At 41.6% G+C, this 23,279-nt stretch overlaps 1 protein-coding gene across 2 annotated transcripts in view; it reads right to left on the bottom strand.

The window, feature by feature from the left end:
- Positions 1–23,279, bottom strand: part of ADAMTS2 (ADAM metallopeptidase with thrombospondin type 1 motif 2) — a 174,610-nt gene that overhangs the window by 28,569 nt on the left and 122,762 nt on the right. For both annotated transcript variants that reach the window (XM_040078471.1, XM_040078472.1), the window contains 6 exons: positions 19,785–19,868; positions 9,132–9,288; positions 8,189–8,294; positions 6,430–6,573; positions 4,560–4,692; positions 3,006–3,119 (listed from right to left, as the gene is read on the bottom strand). In XM_040078471.1, the coding sequence (XP_039934405.1) occupies positions 3,006–3,119; positions 4,560–4,692; positions 6,430–6,573; positions 8,189–8,294; positions 9,132–9,288; positions 19,785–19,868 (738 nt within the window). The remainder of the gene's footprint in view (positions 1–3,005; positions 3,120–4,559; positions 4,693–6,429; positions 6,574–8,188; positions 8,295–9,131; positions 9,289–19,784; positions 19,869–23,279) is intronic.

Raw genomic sequence — 23,279 nt, 5'->3', positions numbered from 1 at the left:
TAAGACTCTGAACCTCCATATGCTTAACTTTACACACCAGAGTTATTTCATGGAAGGTAATGTGACCATTGCAAGTGGCTGTGTCATCAAAGCTTCACAAAACTCACAGAAACTTCCCTCTTGCTTTTGAAAACTCAGTCTGGTTTTAAAAAATCAAGCTGGGAGAAATATAAATTATTCTATTTCCTTTAGGATTCTGTCAAAAAAAGTAGCTTTCTTTTCTGACAGGGAAGCTCTAGGAGAACATATTAATTTTTTATCTCTAAACTCAACAAATTATTAGTTTGCTGCCAATTAATAATGACTGCTCAGTGTCTCCATTTGAACAAGAAGACTTATTAAGAAGTTTTCAAAATGGCAGAAACTCACTCTTTTGGCAACAGTTCAAATAACCACAGGCACAGAAGAGCTTACAAACATTTACATAAATATTCACTTGTCTGTACACATACATACACACGTATAGAGCAATAGAAAGCCTCATCTTCCTTTTCAGAGGGTCATGCCTGGGTCCAGGACACAGCCCGGGTGTGCAGACACATCCCCTTACCACCCTGCCTGCCAAAGATATGCTATGGATTTCATGTCTCCCACATGGCTGTTCTTGCCCCTTGACCATCAGTTAGGAAGGAGGCAGCTGGGACTGGATCCTCCTCAATGGTATCTTGCTGAATTTGGGATCAGTTATCAGTTATGTGAACAGCAGCCCTAGGTGAGAACATCCACGCCGTGTTCGCCTCCCCAGCGCCACTTTCATTCCTGGCATCCGGTCCCCTCGGCTGCAGCAAAGCCAGGATGTTTCTGTGACACATCAGCACTGTTGTGATTGGTTTGAGCTTAAAATAGGCCCTGGGAATTAGTGGTATGAAATCATGAAAACTGCAAGTCTCCAAAGTGGGAAACAAATGAATCTTTCTCAATCAACATCTTTAATTGCTTATGTTCCTGTACTTCTCTTTTCTGGCACGATTCCAAAGAAAATAGGTGTTTGAAATTATTTTCCTTTTCTCGAGTGCTGATGAGGTATCCTGGGAGATGCACCTGAAAGGAAGCTGCCCAGCAGCTGAGCCCCAGCTTTGGGCAATAAATGCATTTTAAAGCCCTGTGCATTCAGGCAAGAGCCGCCGGTATTGTCCCAGCTGGTGAAGAGAGCGAACAGGGGGAGGCAAAATCAAGGGCAGGGATGAAAAGGAAAGGATCAGATGTAAAAGCATTGATCTGATGTACCTGTATTAAAAGCACCAACATCTAATAAATACACGGGTCAAATGCCAAGCTCAGATACGTAAAGTCAGCTATATAACCTTCAGAACTCACACTATTTAAAAAAACCCAAAACATTTAGTTCAGGCTGCTAAGCCTTATCTAATAAAATGGTTTTCATTCTACATCATTTTCTCAGGTTCTTCTGGAAGGTGGCAGCAAGTTTATTTATCAAAAAACTGGGACAGCTCTCTTGAGAATAAAACAGTCAGAGTCCTAACATCTACTGAAACTTCAGAATGTGCACATACTCCCTTGTATCTCTGCTGAGCTCAAAAGCCTGGCTGTCTGCACAGCTTGCTGAAGCCTTGGATCCCAAGTTCCAGTCCAAAGAAAATTTTTACAGCTGAGTTGCATAATATCCTGACAAACTGTTTATAATGGAAGCACTGACAGATCCTTGACTGTGGGGTTACAAATTCCTTTTTTCTCCTCATTTCTATTCAAATACTAATATGAATGAATAGCTCAGGGAAGAGGGTGATGCAACCAAATGGAATATAACTCTATTTTTCATTGGGGGCCATGAATCTTTTTAATATAAAAATCAAGATAAAGAAATGTGTATCCAAATAAATTGTCTAAAATTTTGGATTGTAACCTAATTTTGTTTTTTTATTTTATTTTTTTAATAACAAACAAAGCTTTTATAACAGGAATAATTTAAAGAAGAGAAAACCAGAAGGGAGTGGTTTGCATAGAGCGTGACTTGTTGTGGAATTAATTTAACATAATGTTTTCATAAAAAAGACTTTTCAAACCATAACAGCAGCTGCTAATATGGTTCATTTATCGCATAAATGATGTCATACATTGGGTTGTAAAAAAACCTTTCCAAGTAGCGACATCTTCCTCTCCCCCTCAGTCACTGCATCCAAAGCCCAGGGAAGCCAGATTTTTTTCATCAGACTTCAAAGGACTTGGAGTTCAGACCCACAGTGAGCAGAGTGTGATCTCCACGGAGGATAACTGGGGCTGGGAGCAGCTCCAGCTGGTGGCTGAGCAGCTGGAGCTGCTCTCTGAGCCTTTGCCACCTCACACCGTCCCTCCACCGCTCCTCATGCTTCCCTGGGCTCTCATCAAACCAGCAAATCCACCTCCACAGACCTGCCCTTCTCTGCTCACAGTGCCTGTGTGCTGTCATGTGGGTTCTCTCTAGCTGGCACTCAACTCCCACGTCCATCCTTTCCCTCCAGGAAGCTCCAGCGGCCGTGGCTTGGCCGTGTCTCCAGCCCCCCCTGCTCCCTGCACCCCCACACAGGGGAGGCCAGGCAGCACCATGGCAACATTGCTGATCCAAACACAACACCCTGACCTCAAAAGAGTCATAGGAGAGCGGAAATTTCCCCTTTTTTGGCTCTGCCACAGAGACTTGCGTGGGGCAGACACTGCCATGACCTGCCTGAGGACAGGGTTTAATGGTCCCAGAGTGGCCATGCAGGACACGCCAGCCCTCACCCCATGTCCTCCCCTCACACTGCTCAGAATCACAGAATATTCTGAGCTGGATGAGACCCACAAGTCCAGCTCTTGAGTGAATGGCCCCTACAGCAATCAAACCCATGTGCTATTAGCACCATGCTCTAACCAGCCGAGCTAGTGCTCGACACTTCACTTGCACTCAGGAGTCTGCCCCACATCTTAGCAAACCTCAGGTCCTCTCTTGTTCCTCTTGATTTTGAGGGGAGCATCCCCAGCTGCACACAAATACACGTGAACACACGCATGGCACCAACTCTCACCTTCCCTGGCGCACACATGGTCCCGTCCAGCGGAGGCCCTTTCTTTGTTTTGCAGAAATAGGGATTCTCAGGGTGGCTACACCACAGTTGCTTGCAGGGATCAAATGTACGGAACTGGAATACAAGAAAAAAAATCAGAGTGGATGATGCTTTGAGAGAGTTCCCACTGGAAACTGCAACAGAAGCTGCAGATGGGGGTTCCTTTCCTAGGTACAAAATGCCAGCTGTTAACACTGATTGCTGAGGACCACTGTGATGTCTGTGGATTGAATATTTGAGCCTACAGAATCACGACTGAGGTGAGATTCCATATGCAATGAAATAAAGTCAGGCAAAAATAGCTTTATACAAGTGACCAACCAGTTTCCTCAGGCAGTAAGACACACGCTGCCTTTTTTACTGCTTCTCCAAATGGGGCTGCTTCATTTGGCAAACAAAGCAAAAAATTCTTGTGCACCCATGGGAGACGGAAATGAGCTGCTCAGACTTCAGCTCAGCTGTTGTAAATCCCCTTCTTAGGGGGATGGGCATTTGAGATCAGGTCCCCAATCCAATGAATAATTCAGCACTTTACCTACAATGCAAAGGCTTCTATAGGAGAGGACGGGAACTACCCGCCACAAAACATACTAAACCATGGTGTCTGGACATGCTTTTGGCTATTCTGAACAAAGAATAGAAAGCCTCCATCTCCCAGGCTCTGGAGGATGGCTGTAAGAAAAGATTCTCTTTGGCTGGGACATTCTTCCGAGGCAGCATCAGAGGGAATTGTGTCAAGATGCAATACTACAGCTCATGCTCTAAAGGTTCTCATCCATTATCTAGGGACACTGCTCGGCACATATATTCCTGCAGGTGGGAATGAAAGCAGAAATGTTATGTGTCAGCAGCTGCCAGGAGCTGAAAACATCTCTTTCCATTTAATATTTTGTTCTACTTGAGGAGCTGGAGGTGGGAGGCACAGCCCTGCTGCAGAAGACTCTATTTTCTGAGGCCATTCTACTGAGAATTGCACTAATCTTGCCTTGCTCTTAATTTAGACTTTGCCTCGTGTTTTCCTCATACATGAGAGCCAAACATATCATCAAGAGCCCTTACAAGTTGCTTTACTCACTGTCATGCCTATTTTCTCTTGCAAGGTATCAAAATGCATCACAGTTTCCATAAAATTGGATCATAAAAGCATGCTGTCCTGTGCTAGCACTACAAGCTATGGCAGCAAATCCATCTCCTTCACATCTGGGTGGGAGTTTTATAACAAAATAACCAGCTGCCAGCAAGAGGAGGCTCAATAACACAGCAAGTTTGTTTGCTTGACAACTACAGATAACTATGAAATAATTACTTCTGTAACTCCAGTTTAAAAAAAAAAAAAATCAAAGAGATATTTAGAATAACATATATGTCAACATTCAGTTGTTAACCCCTGCTTACAGCTAAGAGGGCACATCATTCCTTGTGGGCTTCACTATGCTCTCCCTATTAAGGAGATTTCAGAGACACTTTAGAGCACTCCTGGATGAGAAATAGCAGAAGCTGAAGTTAAGTACTCACAGCTGTGCACATCATGTATCCCAGACCAAAGTCAAATCGGCACTGCTCATTCATGGAGTAGTGAATCCCTGGCAGCTGTGGAAGGGAGGGCCAGTCGTGTTCGAAGGGATCATCCCGCAGACAATCATAGGAACTGCAACAGGCAAAAATTACAGGAACAGATGGGGCTGTGAGGCTTGCACAGTGTTTGTGGTTTCATTGCCTTTTTGTTCCAAACAAAATAGAGCCTACAATTTCTCAGATGCTGGTCCTGAAGAGCAGCTAATTTTGCAACTATGCTCACGTTCACTTTAGCATGTTGTATCCACCTTCAATGGATTCTACACATCTTTTCTGGAAGCCCTTCCATTGTAATTTCCATTTAGCTTGCAGGTAAATTCCTATCAGTCTCCAGGCTCCTTATGTGAAAGGAATCAAAGGAAGAATACACATGAGACCAAGAAGAAAAGAAAGTTTAATTATTTTTCCATTTGTGGAATTTCTTCCTGCCTGCAGCTGTCTTTCAAGTGAGGTTTCAAAAGCAGAGGGCAGCGTAACCAGCCAGAATACCACCGAACATACAGTTTCCCTGTGTCCTCCCTGAGAAGCATTTACAGACTTCACGCAGGTTTGTTCCCTCTCTCTGCTTCTCCTGATCACTGTCATCTCCATCCATAGCTTAAACTAAGTTTCCTTTCTGTGTGATGAACGTGAAAGTTTCTCCTCTGCTCCTAAGGAGTGAGGACAGCCTGTAGAACTACATCTGACCAAGTCAGGCCAGCACAAAGCACTGAAGCCAGTACCACCAAATGGTTAACAAAGTGTAAGTACTGGCTGATTCACAACACTGGTACAGTCCACAGGATTTCTGAAATGTCTCCCAGTTATTTAACAGACATGAGGACACCATACATGAGCCTATCCTGGCAATCATTAAGGTTGCCTTGAAGTTACCAATAGCTGAAAGCAGAATGTTGAGGTTAGATTAACTTCAAAGCAAACCATCGTTCTGCTTTGTTATAAGACATTTTAAAAATAGTTGTATTTAAAAGAACGTAAAGCAGCCCTCTAGGCCAGATGATTTTTATTGAATAGCCAAAACTCTGGAGGATCTTGCTAATTGAAACAATCACACTTCCCTCACAATGTTTTTATTTCTTATTGCCACACCTAAGATATCTATGATAATAAAAATACTAACAAAAAGACTGACTCATGTTTACTTCATGTATTTTGTCGCACTTTTTTCCTACTCAGTTTGAGCTTTTGCTGGTTATGGTAGTACACTTCCCATATTTTTCATACAACTTGCACAAAAGAAGGTGAGGGTTTTTTTTCTGTAAGGAGCGAAAAACAGGTAATAAACAACAGAATTCGACAGGGAACTCCCACACAGGTCTAATGCCTGAAGTGTCAGGTCCAAAGAGGAAGGCAAGGGGCATGGATGAAACTGTTTAAACAGTTTTTGCATTTAAAGTATTGAAAGAAAAAGAAACAACTGAAGAACTGATTTTAGAACCATGTGTGCTCTTTAGATATCTACTAAAGTCAAGAGCCCTGAGCACTTAAAGGGAAGATTTTCCTCTCTAGGCAGCACCATCTTGTCACTGACAGGTATCAAAAGCAACCAATGGCAAAGTAGACACGACACTGCTGGGCAGCCAAGGCAGCTTAGAGTAGGGAGGAAAGAAATTTAGCAATGAGATTCAATAACAGTGCCTTCCATCATCCCTGAGAGGACAGCAAACACACCTTCAATGTCCTGAAAATGAACAGACGTAAATGAAACGAGAGTGAGTTAGAACGGGCTGGCGTCAAAGCAAACGCGAGATGCAGAGAGGTTCTGGCGTGCTGCCCCGCGGAAGGGGAGAGGCTGCGGAGCAGTACTCACTGGAGGTAGCGGTTCAGCTCCTGCTGGCTGCAGCGGGACCAGTGGAAGCGGTGGAAGGCGGCCTGCACCAGAGGGGCCATGATGCTGCCCAGCCGGACCTCGTCCCCACAGCGGTTCCCTTGGCCGTCGTGCTCCATTCCTAAACTGCCGCGCACACAGAGACACAGCGGTGACGTCGCGGGTGGGCTCCGAGTGCTGCCCCCTCCCCAGCTCACCAGCGAGGTTCTGAAATCCCATGGCCCACGTCCACATGAGCAAAGCCATGAGGAATAAGACAGGGTGTGGCTGAAGCTAAAGAGCTGGTCTGGAGTTACTCCCACATGGAAGGACTGACCCTTGAGGGTAGTTTCATGTCATTAGCCTAATCCACTTTTGAAAAAAACCTAAAATTGCTTTTCTTGGACTTCTGTGCACATGCACATTTGTGAATTACTACAGCTAAATGTTAATCCATTTCTGAATTACTGAGCCTGCCCTCCTTCCAAGAATACTAACAGAAACATACCCAGGCTCCAATCTAGAGCTATTCAAGACTTTATATAACTTCTAAAAAAATCACACCTTAGTTTAATTCAAAGTATTTTGCAACAGCAGACAAGTCCTTTGCATGGAAGGAAAGAAAGGCACCACACAGAAAGCTAGTTCAGATGAGCTGCTGCAGCCCAGGAGCAATCCCACATTATTTAAATGTGAAACAGCCTGGAAAGTGGCAGATGCTTTCTAGAAAATTACCCCAAGTTATAGATATTTTAAAATTTCTTTTTGTTTTTTTTTATGAATAGATTTGCTCCTTTCCTTTGTTAGGATCTTATACTGCATTTTTAATAAGCACTATAGGACTAATGTGGGCAATATCTGTCCATAGCTACACCAAATTAACAGATCAGGGATAAATATGATTTGAGGGATTACAAACTTTCTGCAGTGGTGTCTCTTTTAAAGCTCATGCTGTGTTCTTTTTATTCCTCATTCAAAAATTCTGGAATCAAATACTATCTGAGTCTCAAATAGGTCCCTGTCTAAGTAAGATATGTTTATAGTGATTTCAATAAATTTTGGCTCTTTATTGTTTACAAGAAGAGAAAGGGCCTACAGGCTTTCTTAGGGAAAACACAGTAGATGGAAACTGCTCAGAAAAAGGCTTCTGGTAACTGTTATTCTACCAAAGAGAAAATGGGAAATCAGTGGGAGATCTCTGCAGGGAAAACAGGGAAACTAAAAAGATTTGGGAGAAACCAAATCTCTGAAAACTGCTGCCCAGGCATTGGTTCAAATCACATCAATAAGTAAAATTATTGCATTTTTTTCTGTGAGATATATAGAACAGTTGTAACCACAGTGCTTGGCACCTCGCTTCTATACAGTATTGTTTCCTTTATCAGCAGTAACACATACAGATGATGTGCTTATTTAATATGGATTGCTTGCAAGAATTCTGTGTCCCACTGACTCAGTGAATTCATATTTCTTCATTATGGGTACTTTACATTTCTACCAAGGGACTACAATACATCATTCAATCTAGTCCCACAGCAGCCCTGGAAGATATTTTGGTATTAGTTCTTCTTTCCCATTTGAAAATCAAAAAATAAAAAGCTTACTTAAAATCATAAAGAAAGCTTTGTGAGAGCTGAACTCTGAAACCAGAGCTAACCTTAAATATTGTTTCTTAACATCAGTTGCATCTGTCCAATGTCATCAGCATTTATCTGTACCAAAAACCATTTAAGGTACAATACAGATGTCCAGTTGTACTCACACATGTCCAGTTTCATGAGCCACCACAAATGCAGATGAAAAACCATCTTCATGGTTGAGAGTGCAGCTTCGGACAGGATGGCACATCCCAGTGACAGGAGCATAGCCTGTGAGAAACACCAGGTGTTTCAGAAAATGAACAAGTACAGAAAAATCAACATGGTGGGGAAGCTCTAGGACAAGCATCTGTCCTTTGCTGAGACACAAGTTTAGTTGAAGTGGTCCTCTCAAGACCTCTGCCCTCAAACATTTAACAATGTGTTCCTTCATCTATGAAACAGAAGAAACCAGCCTGTTGAACAAATTAAAACTTCCTGGCTCACCAAGAAAATTCTCCTCATGTCTTGGACTGCCCTACAATTGCCTTTTCGAAGTGCATAAGACAACAGAGGCAAGGGACACCACATGTTGCTGTGTGGAGGAGCCCAATGCCAGCCCCCAGGGAGCAAAGCCCCAGCTCTGTGTTGACAGCAGGTCTGGCCAACACAAAATGAATGGGAAACTTCTGAGATTTCTCCCCTCTGGCGAAAAACCTGATCTCACAGGAGTCAGAGTTATGAAAAAAGGAAAAGGTGGACAGCATTTGGCCCTGCTGTTCCAGACCTCTCCACAACAACATTTCTTGTAATTTGGCAGTAACGCAGCTACAGCATTGGAACTTTTTAAACAGAAAATCTATTCTTTAATCTTTGGGCATTTTCAGGACTGTTTACATATGGATCCTATTTTCTTGGCTTCAATAAGAACACAGAAATGATCCAATAGGTAATCAGTAAGAAAGGATAAAATAATAAGTGAAGCAGTTACAACTGAAAATGGCCCAACTCAGAGCTCTGGGGAAAGAAAACACAGAGCACAGGTCAGCAAAAGATAGACAATTAAACTTTACGTGACCATCATGGCTCGGTGATAAATGCAAATGCAAAACAAACCCAGACACACACCTTGCATGCCTGACGGACCAAAATCCTGCCTGGTGAGGAAGATGGCATGGTCGTGATACTCCGCGTGCCCCGTGTCGGGTTTCTGTTGCAAGTAGGCCCAGCGACACACGTTCTCCAGGCTTTGTGAGGGGTTCCCAATCTCTATCAGACTCATCGACTGCAGACACACAGGGGAAAAAAAAGACATCAAGAGTTCTTTATTGAAAGCATGGACAATATTTTTCCCAACTTTTTCAGGCACTTGACTAAACATTCCATTTCCATTACAAGTTTGCTCTTAATTAAGAGATACATACACTTCAGAGACAAATTTTACTGGACAAAGAAAGCAAGAAGACAGCTAAGGTTCAATGTTAGACTGTGATTTCTGCATTTAATGAGATGTAAGATACAACAAAAGCAAAAAATAGACAAGAAATAAAAAGATGGGTATTTTAATGACAGAACAGATACTGGGTTGTGCACTCTTATTATTTCTATGCCACCCTGGCATCAGTTTACATCAACTTTATCATCTCTTTACTGTCACTTGCAGTCTGGATATACAGTTCCCATGTTCCTTTTGGAACCACAACAGGTCTCGACCAGGAGAGATTGACCCAGTGTGGGGAAGATTAATGCCTAATGGCCAATCAAAGCCTATCACAACAACTGCAGAGAGCCAGCACCCTGTCCCGTTCATCAGCTGCTTTTGTCATGAAACGGAGCTCTTTAGGCTGTTCTGTCAGACCTTGGCACACTCCTGGATGCTCTGGTGTAAAACTAAGAGTACTTTCTCAGCTGTCCCTGAATCATTACTTCCAGAAATGGACTTTCTCAGTGACTGTCTTTTAAATTGCATTTTCTTTATCCCATTACTCATCTGAAGATCATTCAGAAGGTAGAATAGAACAGAACTTCCCATTGTGGGATGCTATTCTCCATGTGAGCCACATGTTACATAGGTGGTGAACTGACACGGCTTGGCTGAATCCAGTGAGCTGTAAAGACAGTTTTCTTGAGCAAGGAAGAGAAAGGTATTTTAAAATCCAGCTATTATATTTGTCTTTTTTTTTTTTTTTTTTTTTTTTTTCAGTAGTACTTTCTGAAGAGTCCCTAGCTAATCCTGCTTGATACTGTGCACTGCTAAGACTTTAGAAAGATTATTGTATATGGGATACTGTAAATGTATGACTAACTGACCTGTCCCAGGCCTTCCAGGATTTGTAAAAACTACAGATGTGAACCCTGGCTTTTCATTTGCAAAAATTATATTACCATGACAACACTGTAATCATAACAAAAACCACTACAGTTTAGATACTATACTGTACTGCAAGCATTTGTCATTCCCAAATACTTAATGTAGAGCAAAACTTAGCCTAGGCCAAAAATAAGAGAGAAGTAATACAATTCATGCTTAAATACAGATGTATTTGACTTGTCCTCTAATTGAATGCATGACGGAGTACATGGAGTATTGACTGCATGAAAAAGAAAATCCTCAAAGGGTTGTGGAAGAACAACTGGAATTGATAAAATAAGCGTCTGCCAAACTGAGGTCTGATTTTGGCAAAACTAAGATATTACAATTCTGCAAATGTTCAGAAAAACAAATTTATAAACCAAATAGAGGCACAGTTGGATTCTGATACTGCTGTGGAATGAAAAAGTTGTAATATAATCCTATGCTGGATCATACTGCTTCCAGCCATAATTCCCTTGGAAATTGAAATAATTACTGTATTTTAAATGGTGGGACAGTTGTGGTCCCTTTATTGAATCTTTGTATATTTGTAAGAACATACTTAAACAAACTTTGAGTGACTAATACCGGGCAAAATCTTGGCTCTTCAAGCAAAAATCCTAGTCAGTTAAACAGGGTTTGACTATTGCTGAGGTCTTTAATAACATCAGTCAGTGGTAAAACAAAAAAAAAACACAAAACTTTCTATATCACCTTCACTCTTATTTCTCAAAAACTGCACAAAAAAGATCAATTCCTTCAAGGAGCTCTATTAAAAAATCTGACTGCAAGACTCAAAAGCAAAGAATGCTGTAAAATGAAGTTGAGAAACCTCTAATTTTCTAATTTTTTTCTGATGCTTAATATTTCCTTATTTCATAATGACCTTCTTGTGTTCATTCTACCAAATGAAAAATCACATCATTTAAGACACATTGATCAGAAAACAATGAAAACCCACACCCTATCAACATATGCTTTGTTTAAGGGTATCCAATTATTTGCAAAGAAGTCTTGAATTTGCACGATCAGCAAAAAAGCATGGAAAATAACACGTCAATTATTTCCTAATAACCACTGCTTTATATCTTTCCTCTGTCATCTCTTCCCTGCCTGCTAAACCAAACCCTTGTCGGTGGAGTCCATCACAAAAGCAAAATATTTGTCTCTGAATGAACTAAGAGAGCAGGTTCCAGCAATCCCCTGATTAACACTGAGTCTGCCAGAGGCCAGACCAGTCTGGCAGAGCAAACCAGCAGCTCCCGTGGTTCAGGCACTGCACTGGCATCTGCCGTGAGTCAACAACTCTCTCACTGTGCACTGAAGTCCATTCCAAGAGCAAAACCACAGGCTCAGCCCGAGAGAACCTCAATGCTTACTTATCAAAACACTGATTTTAGAGTTTGTCTTCAAGCAAACGAAGTTGGACCAGCTGGTTAATGTGGAGCATTCTGGGGTTTTTGCATCCAACACAATAGGGGGAAAGAAAAAACTGAGAACAAACAAGTCCTATAAAACATGCTTCAGCCGACCCAGCTTTTTTGCCAATGACATAATTTTAACATCATAAAAGTCAGCCTTACTGATCTTTAAGTTGGGAAACAAGACAAGTAGGAAGTCAATTATTTTGAGTGTCCATGTGCTACGAATGTAAATAGGAAATCGAGGTCCTATAAGCTAGGGGGACTTCAAAGAGTGAGAGCAAAAACTCAGCCTGCCTGCTGAGTACTCCAAGTATATGGAGCACTCAAATTATCTGGTCAGTAACCCCTTGTCTTTCCTCACTGTAATGCAGTAGCCTGAAAAGGGAAACCCACTTGATTCCTAGCAAATATTCACCCGAACACCAACTTTCCGCAATTTGCCAAAGACTTTCGGATCAGAAAGGATTCAATAGTGCTAACAGCAAATCATGCATGACTAGGGAACCATCAGTCTGACAGTGAGTCAAGCTCACTGTGCTGTGCAGCTGCACTGGCTGAGGCCGAAGAACCATGAACACCATGGTCCTCTCCTCACAGCAGGCAATGGCATGGCCAGGTAAGAGAATTGGAGGTAGTGTTTCCCTCCAAAGAACCTCCAAGGCTCCAGTGGTCTTTGGATCAAAGAATTCCTAAGCCAGGCATGCCTTTATTTAGGATTATATCCACATTCCCAGCTGCCTTGTCTTTACAGATAAATGCTGCTGTCCTGAGGAAATAGCTTAGGAGATCATGGGACCAGGCAGAGCTTGTTAGTAGACAGGGCAGATGTCATATGTTTTAGAAGGATGTTGTCCAAAAATTACTCTTGTAGAGATATCAGATAACACTCAATAATATTTTCTTTTGGAAGTCAATGTGGGCTTCCATCAGAGCCCAACTCCTTATTAAATGGACAAAGCAAATGAGAAGGAGGAAGAGATGAGCTGTGTACAGTAATAAGGGCTGAAAGGTAAAATCCCTCTTTGCCACACTGCAAACAGGAGAGGTCTGGGGGCCAGCAGGCTGCACATGGAGAAGAGGTGTAGGAGTAACTCTTGGCCAGCAAAGGGCCTGCACTGCCAGGAGCTCGCAGGTCCTGCAGCTGGCTGGGAGCTCCAACCTGGCTGGGAAGGACCTCTTTCCAAACAGGACAGCAGGCCTGTGGAGAGCATTACTCAGCTGATCAGCAGGAAAACTGCCAATGGAAAGAGAAACTTTCCTCCTCACAGCAAGAAAAGCAAAAAATCTGTGAACTGCTGATGGAAACAGATGGAGATGTTGGCCAAGAAATGGAAAGGCCTCAGCTGGAAAAACATCCCCCAGGCAAGGAGACACCACAGAGGATGACGAGGACGGTCTGCCCTAAAGAACTAGCTGTGGCTTTCTCTCTGGGAAACTCAATACCTACCAATGCTGCACATTCTCCTTCCTTTTTTTTGACTCTGCTTTCATTTCTTCTCCACTTCCTTTCCTTCTTACATGGAAGCAGCAAAAAAAATCAAAACGAAATAAAATAGAAGACAACTGAGTTGCAACTATCATTCATACAAAGAGGCAAAGCAGGGCAGTAAGAAATGGTTGAAAGCCAGAGAGGTCTTTGAACCTTCTTTGCTATCTCTCATCCTTTGGGAAGTTATCAGTTCGCTCATGTGAACACGCTGAAGGATAAGTAATTCATGAAGCTGACTGGAATACTTGTGGAGATTGTGGGGCAAAGAAGAAATATATATTTTTTTTTTCTTTAACAATGTCAAAGTTATCTTAGAAGAAATCTACAAATTTAGTCTATATTCTCCCCAAACCTTTCAAGAACATTCAAGCTTCCAGCCCATGTGGAAGACACACTGGTGCCACACACGGAATGGCAGCTCCCCTTAAACAACTGTTTTATTTACCTGATATTTGGCATCACTGGGTACAACTTTGCAAAAGTGATGATGAGCAGGTACTTGACGATAAGAACTTAAGAAATTTAGGCTGGTCAGAAGCTTGAGACCTTTCCTAACTCATCCATTAGGTGGTGCTCCAAGAGAACCAACGGAGAAGGCTTTGCAGCTCTTCAGTAGCTCCAGGAGCAGAAATATTCTTAACATGACAGGCTTCAAACTATAGTAGGAAAACTTGGACCACAGCAATGAACACATTCAGGAAACAATTTAACATATGACTTTCCCTTCCTGAATGTGTAAAGTCTCTGCAAAACACACTGTTCACATTGCTCCTACTTGGCACTTCTATTGTTCATTGGATATTGGATTAGAACTTCTATATTCTTCTCTCATCCTGAACAAGACAAGCAAAAGATAAATAAATACAATTATTGAATGTCCATGGTAACCAAACTAACAAAAATAGCTCATTCACCAAAGTGTCATTTTGCATTCAAAGGATTTGTAAAGCTTTCTTATGGCAGCAGTTTGTAAACACTTTTCAGTCTCTAATTCTGTATAAATGTAAGCAGATCAGGAATACAAAGCACTGTTTATGCTATCAGCCAGCTCCACATTCTTCAAGGTCCCAACAAAACACACTGGGAAATTATAAGCTCTAAGTCTACTATATAAATAAGGGAATTCAACAATTCACCCAGATAAAAAACAGGAGGGGCAGTATCTCTTCTCTGTATCCCCATATGAAACATATGGAAACAGTGCAAAAATATGAACAGCTGCCAAAATGCTACATCATATGTAGGTCCTGGCCTTGCAACTCAGCAACTCAGTGCAGAACTGGTTACCAGATATGGCCAAATGTTGGGGTCAACAATTCCATCTTCAGGCACATTTTTATGGTCAGGGATTCCTGACCATATTCCTGCTGATTCTTTCAGGTCTTCTGCATCTACCAATGTCAGTGGAAAAATAAGATACATTCGTGACCTAGTACAAGAAGAGGCTGGAGGAGGCTCAGGAAGATCTCAATGTATATAAATACCTATTGGGCAGGGAATAAAGATGACTGAAACAATCTTCTCAGTGGTATCCAGAGAAAGGAAAAGAGACAATAGACAAGAAAAGAAGCCTTTAGGAGTTTTACTGTAATTTTACCATAAGAGTGGCCAAACATTGGGAAGGGTTGTCCAGAGAGGTTATTGAGTCTCTGGAAATATTCAAATCCAAGCTGGACAAAGTCCTGAACAACCTGCTGCAGGTGACCTTTCTCTGAGCAGGGCAGTTGGACAGAATGATGTCCCGAGGTCTATTCCAAGCACAGCTGTTCCATGACCTTAATGTGCAGCTAACAACCTCCTTGCATTGCCAGGCACACGTGCTCCCAGCCAGAGTCTTTGCACCTTCCTGGGAGAGGCAGAGGTAAGTGGAGGTGCTCATCCCTTTCCCTCCAGGGAAACAGCAGTGACAACAGCAAAATAGTAAGGACAAACAGCAGATTTAAGGAAGAAATCTGATCTGTACTTCCAAGGCTGCCCTCTGGGAAAGAGAGAAAGAAGAACCTGACTCAGACTGAGCCAGAACTTGCATCCTGGCTGAACCAAGAACACCTCCCCTGCTTTAGTCAAGCTTAGACCTTAGAAAAGGTCAGATGGCAGAGATAAAGAGAGCATCATTTTATGAAAAGATCGAAGGTAAAGTCCTGTCCCAAATGAAGGCAGCATCTGCTAATATCTCAGACATGAAAAATTGAAAAGTCCTTCTCAGTTGAAGAGTCCTGTCCGATGAGGGTACAGGCATCCACCCCATAGTACTTTCCTCCTGAACTGCTGCCTAAAAGTTGTTTGGGTTTTCATTCCTCCCCTAAGCTGTTTGAGAGGCTCTCTGCAGTGGTAGTCAGCTTCCTCTTTCACTCTGACCAAGTTGACGTGGTCAGAGTCCAACCACTTGTTACAGTGCCAACACTGGTTTACAGCCCATAGGGTTTTGTCTCCCTACTGGTTGCATTTCCAGATGCCACGGTGCAGAGCCAGCATCCCTCAGCCCATCCCACCCTGCTCCAGGCTGAATACAGGCCACTCGGGCTGTGCATGGTGCTAAAGGAGAGCTCAGGGATGTCCTGCACTGCCACATTCACACTTCCCAAGAAATAACCCTCACAAATCCTCAGGTGGCTGCATTTATTGAAACTCCTGCAGTCCCTGCAAAATTCTTTCCAAGTGTTTCTTCATTAATCACTGTATTAATTATAATTACATCCATCCCAGCTAATGTGCTTTCCTCTGCACTGTGCAAGGGCAGTTCATCTGCACACAGAGTCACCATTGTCAGTGGACAGAGCATGGGGCTGGAGCCAGGAATTTATGAGGTCTTATCCCCAGCCTGCCAGTGGCCTTCCGTGTGGCCTTGGAAAATAACACTTAACATCTTTGTTTTTTTAGCTGTAAAATGGGGATAATAATCTTCATTCATTCACCTCAAAGAGGCGATGAGAGGATTTTATGCAGTGCACAGTATTTAAATGTTTCCAAACAAAATTTTAGATTAACCAGTCAGGGTTTTTAAATGCATGCTCAGCTCATCTCTTGCAACCTCCTCTGCACTTGGTGTTCGTGGTTGCTTTGCTTACTTTCCTGAGTATTCTAGAGCTAGCTGGATTACAGAGCTGCTACAATCAAAATAGGTCTAAGTGGAATAATTCACACAAACATTGAATTATATTAATCTCAAATGTATCTGCAGTTGCCAAAATTGGGAAACAATCTTCCTGCTACTGAAGTCAAAAAGGCAGAAACGAGCCAGCTCATCTTTTTCCCATTTGAAGAAAAATGCACTGCATGTACCTTGTTTACTTATTTGCAGTATCCCATCACATCAAAACAGCCAGTGACTTTGGAAGTCAATGTCAAGAAAATGCAGAGAAATGCATTGTGGCTTCTGAAGCGAACACAGACGTGGAGCAGCATTTGCAGAACTCCATCCTAATGATGGAATTGATAAATGAGTGGGCAGCAGCAAGGCACAGCTGAAGCCTTCACATCAGTCTGTGATACATTAATTGTTGGAAATACTAAGAGAAAAGTGGGGAGTCAGGGAAGTGCTGGCAGCTCCTGCAAAGTCCTGCAAAACTACCCCAACCCAGCCACTCTCTGCCTGCTCCTCAGACAGACCACCAGCCAGAGCCCAAGCCTGGTGCTCTTGGCAGGGCTCAACCTGCCACCCCCTCAAAGTCCTGAGGTGATAACTCACACAAAGTGCTAATTCAGTAAAACCATGTCAGATCTTCTAAATTCATCCCTGAAGTAATTTCAGCATCTGATCACCAAGGAATATCTTCCGTTTTTTCATCTTACCAGGGCAATTAATGCTATTCCTGAAACTTCTGCATGTATAGTTGCCTTTTTTTCAAAGAATATTAATAAATAAGTAGATTTGAAAGAGTTGAGTACCTTCAAGCAAGAACCAGTGAAAGGTTGGTTGCTATGCAACTCAAGTATTGTCCATATTATTCTTGTCAACATGACATATTGTATAAAATAATATAATCATCTTTTAAAAAACCACAATACACTAGAAGGCTGCTCAGGGGTGGAGAATTGGCAATAGCTGAGAGTGCTGTCATAAACCTGACGTTGATGGTACATACTTCATCAATTACAGAACCATAATGTAATTATTATGATTATTTAAATGGCACCCTTGATAATATATATAAATTGCCTGCAGTGAAGCAAATGAATTTGAAAATATTAGCTCCATGCTTTCAAAAGAATTTCTTACTCAAACAAGACTGGGATACCATTTTCATGTTGTGAAGCCAATCACGCTACTTCATTCATGCACTGCCTTAACTTGTACATGCACCCTACTTAATACTATGTATTTTGAATATATATTTTCCTAAAAATTGTTAGTGCTGGCATGTGGGATAGTAAAATATTCAAGGCTTTGTTCTAATTCCTCAGAACAGGCTCAGAAAACAAGAACTATACACTTCTCTCTGCTTTTCCACTGCTAAATTATCCCAAACCTTTAAAGAGCAATCCCCTCACCTTCTACTCCCTGGCACTAGTCCTCTGATCAGGAACTTAAAAAACTCGAACAGAAAAGGATGTATTCTTATAGAGCCATGGCATGCAGGTTTCCACATCATAAAGTAGAGGAGCTCTGGAATTATATACTTTATTTATGCTATTTTTAGAAAGCCATAGATTGTCTTTCATGTAAACAAGAATCAGATATGGAAATGCAAGGAAAATTATTTTTCAGACAAGCTTGTGATAGCAGAATTATTCCACTGAAACCAGCAGGGCAACTCAGAAGCTAAAGCATTGTCTACTGCAGATTGTGGATGTAGAATCCAGAAGCGGAATATCCACTAGCAGATTACACGGACCTGCAACAGCTGCTTCTGTGATGTGGCCAAAGACCCGCCAAGAAATGATGACTTCTGTCCTCCACTCCAACTTTCCTCTCTAAAGAATATGAAACTGATAGCTTTCAAATTATAAATGAACAAGGCCTTGCTCTTTACAAGAAAACAAAGATGCTTAAGATGGAATGATGACTGCTGTAGTCACTGTCTGCCATCTGGAAACTGTCAGAAATAACCAGAGCTCACACCGAGGTAGATATATAGGGCTAAAGAATAGTAATAATAAACACATAACAGTTATGTAATCCATGAACTAAGGACTGCAAAGAAGTGAATAGCTCAGGTACTAATCCTGCTGGCTTCCACCGCTATTGCAACATCAGATTTGTTCGAGGTTCGTAAGTCAATTTGAAATCAAGTTTTTGCCATTAGAGCAGTCACAAGGATATTTCAATCATTTTGTAATTCAATGTTAACTACACACTCCATGAACTTTCAATCACAAAATGGCAAATATGACCTTTTTGATCTTTTACTTTAGGACACACATCTGATTAAGCTTATCCAAAGTGCTTAACTACATCATCATCATCATCCTCACTGCAGGAAAAGCAGAGATGGATTGGTGTGTTTAGTTCTCAGATGGAGAAGCTCCAACAGAAAAAAATTAACTTGTATCCAGGTAATCAGCCTCCTGCAGAGTCCACACTAAACCTGAGAGCTCACTCATCTGCACCAAGAGGAAAATTCTCAGCTGGTATTGAGCAGGGTAAGCTTCACCATCTGTGCTGGCTCTTTGCTGACAGCATTCCAGCAACATCCATGAGCAGACATGGAGTCATCCAGAATCCAAGTTTACTACATGAACATGGAAATCCCAGCAACCCCAGTCACAGGAAGGTGCATTAGATGTTAACCCTCTGCTCTGAGCAGCTGAGCCTGATGCTACATTGGAGAGCACTAGAATCACCTGTCCTTAGCCAAAGCAGTTTTCAACATACTTGAAATGTCCTGCTCCTGTTTCCATGGAATCTGACGTTGACTTGGCAGTAACAGGACACAGGTACAGAACAGATCAATATTTTTGAAACCCATCTAACATTTTGTTCCTCTTTACCCAAGTTTTGTCTGTGGAGAAACCCTTTCCACAGAAACTGAGAGAAAGAACATTTTTAATTACAGATTTGATCTGCAGAGCTCTTGCCTTCTGGCCCCTGTTCCACAGAACACCCATTTAACTTTAAGCACATGTGTAGTTCCACTGATAATAAGCACAAGTATAAATGAGTTCTTAGAAGGAGGCTGTAGCCCCCAGCATCTTGCAGAACTGACCTTGTGTTTACTGTTATTACATACAGTTGAACCAGAAGACATTGTGTTTTCTTTAGGAACTAAAATGTTCTCTGTGTTTCATGGACTATTCCAAACAAATCTGAAAAGACAGACTGCCAGAGCTAAGCAGTAACTTCAAATGACACAGGAAAAAACCCAGAAGAAACTGAAATTATTTGAAATGTATGGTTTAAATGATAAACACCTATCTGTAAAAAACATGGAAGTTCTTTATATTCACAGACTAGTAAAGATAATATATATGGATTAAAATACAAAACAAATACATGTCCCCAGTAACTGCAATGTTCATAAAAGAATGAAGTCTATAGATATTGATATCCTCCATTTAAATTAACCTTTCCTTACCTTGCCGTAGCTCAGCAGGATTATCCTCACCAAGACAACGTTTATGTGAGCACCCAGGGACTCATCATGATAAATTTCATTAACCTGCAAAAGAGTTCAGTGCTTTAACAATGGTAACTATGAAGGCAGTGATACAGCCAGTACCTTTTATGCTCTGTCATTAGGCCAGACACCACTTTGTGATCGTATTTAAAACATGAAAAGTTCCACTAATGAGAGAGGGAATGTGTTTTTTTCCCCAAACGCTGCTGTACTCTCCCAACAGGCCATAATTTAGGGAAACATTTAAAACAAATATACACTCAAAGACTTCAGATTAACAAGTATATAAGTGCCAGCCTAATTGGACTTGGAGGTGTCATGGTGCACCCACACGATGCAGCTGAGTTGACCCATGTGTGCCCACTGGAGCCTGGAGCATGGCAATCCAGGCAAAATCCCAAATATCTCTCTGCTGGCAGGACCATACATAGGGAAGGGGATGAGTGAGCAGAGAGACAGGACCTCTCTCCCGAGAGCCATTCACCAGATCAGCTCGGTTGTGCCCTGTAACTCTTCCATCTGGGACCCATCACATCACACTCTGCCAAGAGGATGTGCCTCCCCCAAAACACTGGTCAGGCACATGAGCTGGCTTTATTGTGTGTCAAAACTCATCAGTGTTAAACTCTGCAAGTAGAACAAAAGCTACAAAATGCCAGCAAATTAGAATGGTCTTTTTTTTTTTTTTAGTAGTAGTAGTATCAGAGCAACGTAACTGAACGCACATGGGGAAATCACCCAAGAAACACTGAAAACTGTAAATATTTAGAGTAGAGAATGAAATGTGGATGAATAACAATTACTTAGGAAACACTGCTACAAGCAAGCTGGGCAAATATTAACTGTTAACGAGGCTGATTTAAGTATTCAGTGATGAAGACTGCATGAGACTTGGCCAAATGGCAGGGGTTTAGCTTTACAAATTAGAAGAGGCAGATGAGATCCCTGCAAGGCAAGTTCCTTCCCTAAAACCTCCTTCCCTTTGTAAAGGTTGCACCAAACTGAACTGTTTTGCTGGCTAGACCTAGATTTCATTTATTGCTGCAAACTAGATTCATTACTTCAACCTAATAAATAACTTTCAGGGAACATTTCATTTGAAACATGGTAAATAATGTCCTGCTACTTCAATCCGTCCCAGTTTTAATGGCCCATATTTTATCTCTTCAAAAACCATTAAAATTAAATACATCAGTGTTGGTTTTGCTAAGCAATCCCCACTGACATTTTAAAGTGAATTTTAATTCATTTCATCAGTATTTTTTGACAGAAGAGCCTTATTTTATGCCTGGTAGGCGTCCAAGTTTTCAACGGTCCTGAGTGTCCCACTGAACCGCAGCTCCAGGAGGAGGCTCACACCCTCCAGGGCACCTGGGGAACGTTCGGGGGGATGCCTGGGATGCAGGCTCGTTACTGGTTGATGAGCAAGCAGATCCTTGGATGAAGATGGGGGATGAGGAGCTCATGGCTATGAGTGTCTTCAGGGGCTTCTGTTTTCATTGCAGGGTGGAAGGAGCTGATTATGTTTAAATCTGCTTTCTAAACAACCCCTCTAGAAATCAGATAATCTCTTTGCATGTTTAAATAAGACCTTAAAAGACTAACTTTATATTCTGAAAATTTAAAAATACTCTTTTTTTTACTTTGAGGACCATTGCTCAACACAGATTATAAAGAGGTAAGACATAAAAACATTTTGCTTTACAAAAATTCTTTCACCCAGGAAAAAGACCCTTGAATGTTATCGAGGGAGGAATATTAATATTAAACGAGGGAGGAACATTATCGTTATTGAGGAATATTAATTTGTCTCCCTCTTTGTATGGTGGGAAGAGAGCACTCAAATCAAGGATATGAGGTTGAAATAAGCTGTAAATTACCTGTACATGAAATGATCATTAAACAAAAACTGCCGTGTATAGAGGACAGTAAACACAGCATGTAAATAAGTATTTAATTAGTTCATAAAGCATAATCCAAATTGGTGCACACCACTCTCTCATTAACTTCCAGAATTTAACCTAAGCCTCTTAACAATCACTGAGTAACGGAACAACTGTATCGCTGTTGTGTGCCAAAGGGAAACTTGGCTTGAAAAAACTGATTGAACAGAATTAAAACACTGTTTGACTATTCATGCAAATGACATCTAACAAACAAACTGTGAATGAACAGAAAAGCACAAGCACTGTAAAAAGCTGCTTGGTTCTCTTGGGATCCTGGATTTTCTGCAAGACAGTGGGCCAATTCAGAGCTCTGGGTCTTGGTTTCATTAATAAGGATGAATCCAAGCCCTCTTCACACAGCATATCCCTCTGAGCTAAACTGTGGTTTGCTAGGAGTGTCTCACTGCACATGAATAATATGCTGAAATAGATGCTTTTGCTTTTTTTCCACACAGTCTAAATCACACCTATTTGTTTCAGGAAGCTGTTAGAGATACAAGATCCAAGCGAATGTTGTGCTCTCAGAGGTTCATGAAAATGCACACATTGAAAGGGCCACCACAATCCCCAGCTCAGATTCTCCACATTTACACCTTTTATTTCAACAGGAAAGCAGAGTCAAGCTAGTGCAGCTCAATGTATAGGGCAGAAAATGTCCAACCAGCCTGCGCAATCAGAAAGCTCCAGGCTTAAGAGCAACTCACAACTTTGAAACTTACTCTCTGAAAGCAGAGATAGCCAGACAATGGAGATACATGTTCAGATGTCTGTGCAATAAATACACACAGATGTGGAAAAGACTGCAAGTACTTTTCCAGCACTGCATCTCCATGTACTTCAGCAGGACATCCTGCCTTGTATCAACAAAAGAGAAGCCAGAGTCAATCTCCTGTTGTTCTTAGATCAGTAAGTCTAAAATTAAGTTGCTGCATAGGGAAAAAAAAAGTACACAGAGACCATCCCATAATCACAGCTCCTGAACTGAAGGCAGTGAATGAATTAAATCTTGAGAGATGTCCTACAGTGATTCAGCATTTATAGAGGGTGATGAAGAAGGCTGGGTAAATCTCAAAGAATTCAAAGCACATTGAAACACTGTAAAGAGACTTTCATCAAGCCATTCTAGTTCGCTAACTATTTTGGGATATCTTTGGTTTCTTTTTCTGGGGTATTTCAAAGGAAAGCATGCATTTCTATTTAAAGTTTCTGTGTAGAAATCAGGCTGGCACAGACTGGTGCTACATAAGAAAAACAAAGACTTTATTTACTTTTTTTTATCTGTCCCTCTCTGCTAATTTTATAGTTTCTTCTGCCTTGAGTAAGCACATAGAATACATCAAAAAGCTAAAGGTAAGCCAAGTGCCTGTGAGGTGCCTCATGCTTTGTAAAAGAAGCACTGGAAGTTTTGATTACTGAGCAAAGCACGGCCTCATCCTAAAAGGGAATTTTGAAAGCTCACGTAACACAAATAGTAATCAACAGCCTGCAGCTCTGCTAGTCTTGGTGC

Source organism: Hirundo rustica, chromosome 14, assembly GCF_015227805.2.
Source record: "Hirundo rustica isolate bHirRus1 chromosome 14, bHirRus1.pri.v3, whole genome shotgun sequence".
Taxonomy (NCBI): domain Eukaryota; kingdom Metazoa; phylum Chordata; class Aves; order Passeriformes; family Hirundinidae; genus Hirundo; species Hirundo rustica.
This window is presented reverse-complemented; position numbering and strand designations above follow the sequence as displayed.